Raw genomic sequence first — 10,374 nt, forward strand, 5'->3', positions numbered from 1 at the left:
ACAGTGCTCTAAACCTATAGTCACCAGAAATGAAAAATGACACCCTGGCTTTTGGTGAAAATTTGAAAATTTCCTGCCTTTTTCTTTGGCTCTCTGGAGAGTAAGTTCACATTAGGCTCTAGAGAGCCCGAGCTGGCTATAAGGAATGCCCTGAGGTAAGGGGCAGCTGAGTCCTGTGCAGCTTCATTTAGCACAAGAGAATGACCAAAACCATGGCAGACAGATGACAGGACAAGACTGTGTCCTGATGAAACTGAGGAGAGAATGGAGGGTTGCAGAGACAGGATGTTCTGCAATTAACAAAAGAAACTGAGTATGAAAGGGTACAGCAATGCTATCCCGGAAAGGAAAAATGGTACATGCCCCAAATATGGAAAACTGTTGATTCTCTGGTACTGACTGTGACCAAGGGTGGTGCGAACATGGAAGTGCCCACGCTCTAAGAGGCTACAGATCAGTGTTTCCTCAGAGAGCTTTACATCTCCAATAGCTTTCACTGTGATGTACAATTATGCTAGCATCATTCAACACACATGTAACACAAGCTGCATCTTCCAACTCAAGGTTTCTAGTCGTCAAACTATAGAAAGTAAAAGAAATGGGAATCTAAACAAAACGGTTGTTTAACACACTGTGGATATATCATCATCTCCACACTTACTGACTATACAATGACATATCCCTTCACAAGTCTAGTGTGTCTCACATTTGCATACACCTCAACTGGGACAAACTGCCTCTCAAGGGCTCAGCAGTCCTGTCTTGCAGCTGCCGTGGTGGGCATTTGGGATAAAGACTTACATGGTCTCCACAGGATCTTGATGCACTGTAAGAGCTGTTGTGCTCTAACTACCTGAATCTAAGGGGGCTGCCTGGGAATTCCAGATGTTCTGCCATTCCAAGGTTAAAGCAGGTCTTCCAAAAGTTGCCTCTTGGGTCAAGCACAGAGCCCAGCACTGAGTGCTGCCTAGGCCATGAGCCTCGCACCCTTCAGAGTCAGCAACATTCCCTCTGTGTATAGGCCACTGTGAATCCTGGGATATACCGAGATCCATTTGTTTACATTTCTAGAAAAGAGTGGCTAAGTAACTCCCAGGTCCAAATGTGTTTTCCTTGAATTTAATGCTAACCCAGAAAGGCCATGTAAAAGCCTGAGTCCAGTTCCACCTCCCTTACCTGCTGCCTCCCCTGCCTGTTTCTAGCATACCTGGGAGAAAACAATGCCTTCTCTTTCTTCTCCACTTATCAACAGTGCTGGCCCCCACAGACCTACTACAACAAAACTAATGTTCCATCTTACTCCACCACCTCAGGGGACGAGATGACTCTTTCTCAGTAATGGGTGGAGTCCCATTTCCACCTCAGAGCCTTGGAGACAGTACTAATGCACTGAAGGCATACTGACCAGGAGGGTCCTGTGTGCTTACCTGCAGCAAAGCAGGGCAGATGAGGGTTATCATACGTTCGGAGCCCCCAGGGTCTTACCCTTGTGGTTGAAGATGCCCTCCATCTCCATGCTACTTCGGGAGTGCGCAATGCACAGCGAACCACAGGGCACCAGGCCTTCTGCAGCAGGGGACCGGTCAGTGGTGCGTACCAGGCACCAGTCAGGCTTGTCGTGAGGCCGCTCTACAACCTCCACTGTCTGGCCACGCCGGATGGTCAGTTCATTGCTATTGCAAGCCGTGAAATCGTGGATCACTACTGTCAGCTCACAGCCACCAGAGAGCTGGAAAGGACAGAGGAAGAGGGACAAGTCAGCAAGAGAAGGCACTGGGCCTTTGTAGGCAGGCATGGGAACTCAGGAATTTCACTTTCTATTCTTTAGGTCTGCAGTAAGGTTAAATGCATCACTGATCACCTGGGGGAGAGCACGAAGGCTGGGTTGTCTTTTCACTGCCTTTGGACCATGCTGATATTTGGACCATGAAGAGAGTCAGCTTCTTACCCCCTCTCAGCCCCGCATTCTGCCTATGGTGGTAACTTTCTAGGGAGTTCACTGCAGGAGTACTTGGTGATTTCTCACAAGCTTTCAAATCTTTGCATCCAAAACATTCTAGCTCCCTCTTCAAAAAGTGTTATGCACTCATCTTTAAACTCAGAACAAACTAATTAAAATGACCTAGAGGTTGCTTATTGTGAAATATGAAGGTAGAGTAGGATAAGTTCTCCCAATTTCCATTCTAATGTGGTAAAACACTAAGCACTCCTAATTGCAGAGCACACAGGCTCTTAAAGCATCCTTTGGATCAGGAAGGAAGCAGCCTCAAAGACAGGACATTAACGAGACCACAGACTGTTGTTAGAGTAACAAAAAAAGCCCCATAAGATTAACTGGTCAAGACTATAAAGTCTCTAGAATCTCTCTCTGAAGACCCACCTTTTGGTTTTGTTGGTCAATCACCCAGTCATAGGCCCACCCCGAGGAAGGCAGGCTCACCTTAGACCATGCTAAGTAGATGGGTGGACTACCTAGTGCGTTAATGAGATAGTGAACTTTTCTTGCCCAGAATCCCATCTCCTAGTCCAATGCTTCTGGACCCTGCCACAGACACATAGCTCTGTAAGTTTGCCAGAATTCAGAAAAATGCTAGTATCTTTTCCTCTTCTTATCCCCTTTTAAAGCATGCTTTCCATAATGTTTTGGGCTACTTTAGCATCTTCTATTTCTTCACTTTCTTTCTCTAAACCTTCCTTCTCTCCACCATGTGGTGGGCAGTCAGCCACGTGTCGGACCCCCATGCAGGCTCTAAGCCTGCATGGCTTCGTGGCTTTTTCCCTTCACCCGTCCATTCTCCTCCTCAAGGCTGCTGCAGAGATTTCCAGCTCCCCTACCCTGAGGATTTTTCTTTAAATTCTAATAAAATTGTCCTAAAGCTTCTGTTTGAGTCCATTCTTAAATTCTTTTATGAATAAGACTCAGAACCCCCTAGGGAACGTGCTTCCTTCCCTGATATCACTGTGACCCTGAAATACAAGGTCCTCTGAGGGCTTGGCTCCGCCCCCCCCCATCTCTGCGTTTCATCCTATTAGCCCTAAGGACCCTTTATACAGTTTTTATTAATTTTCTGTAAATTAAGAAGTGAGCATATAACATTTTTTTCAAGATGGAGAATGAATGCCTCAGGTACAGAGATCTGGAATTCATGAAAAAACAAAACAAAACATCACAGCAGATGCTGATGGTGTCACTCTAATTCTTAGGCCCTTTGAAGTACATCCCTAAGTTCCATGAAGATTTGCTTAGAACACAAGAACATGATGCTCCAACTACTGTTGGCCTTGTATGACCTGGACCCTGGTAGGGCTTCCATTTGAACTGTAAACTCTTTGTGGATAGGGCTCATAAGCTCCTATGGAAGAATCCTGTGACTGGCTTCCTGTCTCCAGGCCATCCCCGGGTCCCATCTCTCTGTTGCTCCACTGTTCTCATGCTGTTATTCACCAGGACACAGCAGCTTGCGGTCTGCTTCTCACTCCCACCAGTGAGGCTGGGACATGACTCACTGTGTCCCTTTCTCCCATTTGTTTCTCTTCCGGTGTTGCTTCTTGGGTGATGCTATCACCAGCAAGTCACCCAAATTAAACATCCTACTCCATCCTGTCCCCTCCTCCAAAGGCTGTCAAGTGAACTGCAGGGTAGCTTGCTGATGACTTCCTTCCCTTACACACCCACACTAGTATCTTCATTTGCATTTCTGCAGTGACTCTAGTGGCCCCTCAGATGGACTCCCAGCTCTCCTGTTCTACTAGCTCATCTGAACACCACGGGCAGAATAACCTCTCAAAACGTGGATCCTCCTCTTCAAAAACCTTAGGCACAATTTTTCTTGATATGGGGCTCAAGTTCCCATAAACAGGTCCCCATCTGCCTTGCTGACAGGCAGAAGCATCCATCTGCTGCTTCTGAAACAGGTCCCACACACTCTTGATTCCACCATCCCTGTGCTGACGCATCCTTGTATTCCTTCTCTCTCTAAACCCCTCATCCAAGTTGCTCCTGTGGCTGCCATCCTTGGGTTTTGTCCTGCAATCACTTACACTTCAGTGTTCAAATGACCAGAGTGATGTTGGCAGAGGTGCCCTCAGCAGAAAGCAGGTCAGTGTAAGAGTGAACCTCTGTGTCAGGACTCAGGACTGGATGCGGTCACAACAGTGGTGGAGGCATGACTCTTATAAAGCAGCTGGTGAAGAGCACAGCTCCTTCTAAAGCCTGCCTTGCATTTTGTGTCAGCTTTGTATCCCATAAGTATGCAATCTTGTTCAAGTTTGCTCTCACAGTAAAGGCAATGCCCATGAAAACCAGCAAGGAACATGACCTTTCCTCTATAGTGTCACAAGCTCACTGTGCCCACATCCATCTGTAGAATGGCCAGGTGCCCTTGCTCCCTGAGGGGTACCGGCAGACAGGCCACAGTGCTGCAGCACCACTCACTGTGTTAGTGGGGAAGACATGTCTCTGAGCAAAAGAGGAAGGAGTGGCTGGTCTTAAGCCGTCCCCAGAGTCCATGGGACACAGCTGGACATCCAGAGAACTGGGAAACTGGGCATTGTCTGGTGGCTCCCATTCCTAAGCTGCACCTAAGGCCTCCTGCCTCTGCCAAGGACTGTCTGCCATTCTCTATCATGTTGCACTGTCACCTTGCCTTCTTATTTTTCCTATTCTAACAGTCGTCTCTTGAGAAAGTTTGGGGATTTCGAATTAAAAACACATGCCTGCTAGACAACCACAAAGAACAGAAACAAAACACTACTCTTTTCACCATGAAGCACCAATACCAACAAAACAGGTATCTTTATAAGGCCACAAAGCAAATGTTCACAACGGTTTAAATTCCATTCTAAATCTGTGGGAAGATCATGCTAAAATTTACTTTAGTCTCTCAACAATTAAAGATGCTATAAAAAGGCCAAAAGTAGAGACCCAGCCTAGAAGAGAACTTTGCTCATAAAACCCATGGTTTGGAAATGGTTAATCCCTATGCAAGAAAGAGCAGGAATGTTTCCTGCCCAGGGAGAACAGGGCCGGTCAATGAAATTCCACAGGGTCAGGCTTGCCACAGCCCAGGTTCTGTCCTCTGTGTGCCTCAGTGGCCTGGCCAGAACACCCCTAAGATTGCTGGCAGCCAGCTCTGTCACTGAGCTCTCCTGTCAGAAAACCCCGCATTTCCCCCAGTGAGCCCTGAAGCTGCCCTGGGAAGGAAACTATCTCACCCCAGCTGGCTGCTTCCTTCTCAGAGCCTCATTAACTTGTCAGACTGCTCAAGCTAGGGTGGTGGGAGTTGGGGGAGAGCTGCCCAGGAAGAGGAATTAAGATAGACTGAATTTCTGGCGCTTGTTTTTTTAGGCCCTTCCAGTGTAACCAAAGAGGATTGCAAACATCTGTGTACTTGACAGAGCATAAGAAATAAAAACCAAGCCTGTTCTGACAAAAGAATCATATATGAAGTTAAAAAAAAATGCAAAGGCTTTCCAGAGCTTGTTAAGAAAATATAGTACCAGAATAGTATTTCAAATAGAGCTAAAATTATCACTTAAAAACCTTCATATGAAATTTTTGAATCAATAAAATTTCTCTTAAAACTTAAAAAAGAAACTTCATATCCCTTAACTGACTTTAACCATCAGAAGAGATGAGTCTATCATTAAGACCAGGACTAAATGAACGCTTCTCAGAGAACACCACCTGTAGCTTTGTTTCAATCTTCACATTTAAATGTTTTATTATTTTTTTAATATTTAATTTATTATTTTTATTTTATGTGCATGCATGTGTTGCCTGCATGTAGGCGAGTGCACCTGTGTCTTGCAATGCCTGAGGAGGACAGAAGAGGCTGTCAGATCCCCTAGAACTGGAGTTACGGACAGTTGTTAGCTGCCATGTGGGTGCTAGGATTCAAACCTTGGTCTTCTGCAAGAACAGTCAGTGTTCTTAACTGCTGAGCCATCTCTCCAGCCCATCACATTTAAATATTTTAAACTTTGGGCTATAAAACATCTCTTTAAGATGAAGTTTGTTAATTTTAATAAAGACATTTGTGATAACTATTTTGAGGAGGCAAATCATGAGTGCCTTTTAAGAATTAACTTCCTGAGTAGAAGCAGCTCGGGAGCTGCATAATGAAGTAAGTGGAACTTCTCCTGGCTCCCAGAGCATCTACTTCCTGAGTGACCCCATGTGGACTGTACAGACTCCTCATCATTCCCATTTCATACATTACCTTAAATTTTTTCTTTTTCTTTTTTTGATACCGGGTGTCACTATGTAGCCCTGGCTGACGTGGAAACTCACTATGTAAAGCAGGCCGGCTCAAGCTCACAGAGATCCGCCTGTTACTTGACTCCCAAGTGCTGGGATTAAAGGCATGTGCCCATTTTGCATTTCTTTTTAACAAATATTTTACTTATTTATTTTTAATTTTATGTGTATGACTGTACTCCCTCTGCATGTGTGTAGGTTCGCCCATGTTGTGCAATACCCATGGAGGTCAGAGAAGGCTTTGGATTCCCCCTGGAACTGGAGTTACGGATAGCTGTTAGCTGCCATGTGGGTGCTGGGAATTGAACCCGGGTTCTCTGCAGGAGCCATCACTCCAGCCCTATAATTTTTTAAAACATGTTTGAGTGTTTTGCCTGTACCCATGAGTACAATGCCCATAGAGGCTAGAAGAGGGCATCAGAGCCCCTGGAACTGGAGTTAAGGATGGTTGTCAGCCACCATGTAGACGTTGAAAACTGAACCTGAGTCCTCAGGAAGAGCAGTGAATGCTTTAAAGCACTGAGTCATCTCTCCAGCCCCTCAATTCTGCTTTTCTGCAGCACCCTTTTCACTTTGGGTGACCGCTGTCACAGGTTCCCTGGCAGAGTACTTAGTTCAAAAATCAATTTTTCCCATGATTCACACAAACACTGTGACACTCCAGAAGACAGAAAGATGGATTTTAAACACCTTTTAGTTTTTCACTTTTGTGAAATAATGTAGTAACTACATTACTATATGGAAAAAGCAATTGGTTTAGGCGGCTTGTGGCCACAGACATCACCAAGGACAAACCTCCTGAAGCTATTGCCCTCTGAAAGGCCACCAGAGAAGTACCAACAGCCCAAACCAAGGCCATTAGCAGATTCAAATCAGGCCTTCTTTCCAGAATAGTGGAAAAATAAACTATTTAGTGTTCTCACCCAAAAGAATGAAATACTCATCTCTGGTCAAAAGCTTATAAATCCTAAACAATCATCACACGAAACAGTTTTATTTCTTGTTATCCAAAGAAACCACGTCGTACTGCTGCTTTGCCTCAACCAGCTAACAAAGAAAACTAAAACAGACTGTAGCTGGGGATTCTCACACAGTGAATGTGGTCACAGCCTCCGCTCCATTCTCACATCCCTCCACCCTGGGGGCTGTGAGGCAGTTTCATGTTACAAGAACATATATTTTTTGATAGACAACAGCCAACACCTGGTTTGAATTACCAAACTCAGAGTTCTCAGCAACTTCTATTGAAGAGGGTGCATTTAGAATGGTGTGGTGGGTGATGCAGTCCCCTTGCAAATGACTCTGTTTCCAGAACTCAGGGTTTAATGTGTTGAAGATCAACTGCAGGTATCTGGCCATTTTGTGAGAGCAATTCAAAAGGGGGAATGTGGCCTAATAAAGGCTATTTTCTCCCTAAGAACAAAGTGTATCAAGTGTTGTGAACAGTTACATCCCACAGCCCCCTACATTCATTTATTCAGAAACCTCACAAAAGAGTCTTGTGGTTTCATGAAGGTTTCACACAGAGTAGACCAAAAAAACAATTCCTTGGTTTAAGGAGATTAGAGAGTACAGTTCCACTACTGGCAATGGTTACAAAGGCAAAGGCAACCATGGCAGACAGAACAGTCCCCAGAATAAATGCCATTATGCCTCAGGTTCTTGCTACTGCTGGGCAGCTTTATGGGCGACGGCTGCTTAGCATCCATCTCAACAGTGCGAAGAACAGCTTTCCAGGCCCACGCCAACGCTGAAGCTGGCTCACATAAGGTCAAGGAGACACACTCATGAAAACCCTTGGTTTAAGTGTTTAAAAGAAGGCTGCTGTTATAAGCCTTAAACATGGGGTACACAAAGAAACTTGTGAAAACTTATAAATGATTAAGATGATAAATTTTGTTATAGCTTTTTACCAAAGTAAAACAAAGCAAAACAAGACCCCATAAAAACAAAAGATTTTCAAAACCAGAAGTCACTCCACTCCACACTATCCTTCCTCTGTTGTTTACCTGAGTGATGGCACATGGGTTTTCTGCTGTTCAAAGAAATCTTGGAAGGCTTTCTTGAATGAGTTACACGTATGAATTAGAATGGAACATCAGGTGCAAAAAGGGTGAATTTAGAAGATACGAAGAGAGAAGGCAAACTCTGAAGGTACAAGGTGAAATCAGAGCACAGGCAGCTATGTGTTGGCTTCAAAGCTCTGTGAACAGACTGGACCTAGATGCTGCTGCCTTTCCCTCACTTCTCCCTGAGCAGAGGGAGGCATGGGAGCATGCTGCTCGGGCCCTGCAGCTGCCACGGCAGCACAGAATTCCAAGCTCTGCTGCCTGTGAAGTGGAGAGAGGGCCAGGGCTAGAGAAGGAAACAGCTGAGAATCACCTGCCTCCCTTGTATGGCCCTAGGCTCTGGAGAGGAAACTCTCAGAGCAATTTTATCTGAAGAAAGTCATCTGTTAGATTTTCTTTCTGTCTTTAAGGAGAGGTTCCAATTGGAAGAACTGACATGAACCAGTTAAACTTATTCACTTCACTAGGCCTCTCAACAGGAAGAAAGTCTCAAGTCTAAGGCTTATTATTGTCTTCGATAGTAACTGCACATATGATGCAAAATTTATATTTTAAAGTACATTTCAGGGCCCTCTATTTTATGAAAGCTGTTATCTGTCCTATTTTTAGGCAAATGTACTGGTTCCATTCCTCCTTACTGTGACAAAATATCAGACAAAAGTGACTTAAGTAAGGAACGTTTATTTTGGCTTACAGTGAGAGGGGACAGAGTCCATCCAGCGGGGAAGGGAAAGCAGCAACACGAGGTGTCAACTGTGTCCACAGCAAAGAGGTAGGCTAGTGTTCAGTCTGCTTTCTCCTTTCTTCCTTTTCATAGGACAGTGCTAACTACACCCAGGGAGAGTCATCCCTCCTCAGTTAAATCTCTCTGGAGTTAATTCAAGTTGACGATGAAGGTCAACAGCACACTAAACTTAATTTTTAAGAAAAATCTAGCTTTACCTAGAACATAAATTTACCACTTTAGCTTGAGAGATTTTAATTTTCTTACTGGGAAAACTCAAGTTCTAAAGACAACTTTTTTTTAATTTTATGAAACCACTTAAAAAGTCATCTGAGAAAATACTACAAAAAGTCATAGTTGCTTAGAAAAACAGAATTATTGCTCTGTTTCCCTGGTCCTGCATGACCCACAGGCCTCTCTCCAACCTGCAGGCCTCTCTCCAACCCGCAGGCCTCTCTGCAGGACCAACCCAGCACCTCAGTGAGGTCCTCAGGAGCCCTTGGGGCCACTTCCTGCCCCCATCTTCCTTTGCATCTCTGGGTGGCATGGCCACTAGCTGCCCTAGACCAGCATCTATCCTGGGCCTGGGTCGCAGACCCGTACAACCCCCAAATTCCTGAGGCAAATCTTTCCTGGAGGGATCCAGACCTTAGGAGAAAGCCTGAGTCCATCTGATCCTCATCTGTCTTGGGACTCTGTGGGAACTCCTAAAGACAAAAGCAATCTGGCCACTCCGATATAAAATCAAAAGAAAGAACTGGAAGCTTAGACAAACCAACCTTTCATACCCAAAAAGTAAACCACAAAGACATATAAAGTTCACAAAAAGAAGCAGACCTAAACTTGAAGGCTTGAATCTCACACAAGAATCAGAAACTACAAAAGAAATTCACATATCAAAATCACAGAGAAAAAAATAACATGAAACACCAAAATAACAAATCCCTACCAAATACCAATAGTCCTCTAGAGGAGTACAATGAGAACCCCCTAGAGATAATGCAGGACATGGAACTCAAAAGAACAATTATTAACATGATAAAAGAATTCAGTGAATTTAAAGAACACACAAAGAAATCAAAGAACTGAAGGAAGATAGGGATAAACTTCTGAATGAATTCAGAAAAGAACCGGAAATACTGAAGACTACTCAGGCTGAACTGAAGAAGGAAGGGAAACAGTAAGCCAATTAGAAATGACAGGAGAAAGCCTCACCAATAGGATGAATGAAATGGAAAACAGAGTATGAAGACTAGAAGATAAAGTGGACGAATTAGGCCACTCAAGCAAAAATTATGAAAAATTTAAGAAATCACAAGAAT

The 10,374-nt window shown here is 44.4% G+C and overlaps 1 protein-coding gene across 3 annotated transcripts in view; it reads right to left on the reverse strand.

The window, feature by feature from the left end:
• Trio (trio Rho guanine nucleotide exchange factor) overlaps positions 1 to 10,374 on the reverse strand; it is a 348,717-nt gene that overhangs the window by 79,049 nt on the left and 259,294 nt on the right. For all 3 annotated transcript variants that reach the window (XM_029557993.1, XM_029557991.1, XM_029557992.1), the window contains exon 34: positions 1,486 to 1,729. In XM_029557993.1, coding sequence (XP_029413853.1) covers positions 1,486 to 1,729 — 244 coding nt within the window. The remainder of the gene's footprint in view (positions 1 to 1,485; positions 1,730 to 10,374) is intronic.

This window comes from Nannospalax galili, unplaced genomic scaffold (assembly GCF_000622305.1).
Source record: "Nannospalax galili isolate Female #2095 unplaced genomic scaffold, S.galili_v1.0 scaffold207, whole genome shotgun sequence".
Classification (NCBI taxonomy): Eukaryota; Metazoa; Chordata; class Mammalia; order Rodentia; family Spalacidae; genus Nannospalax; species Nannospalax galili.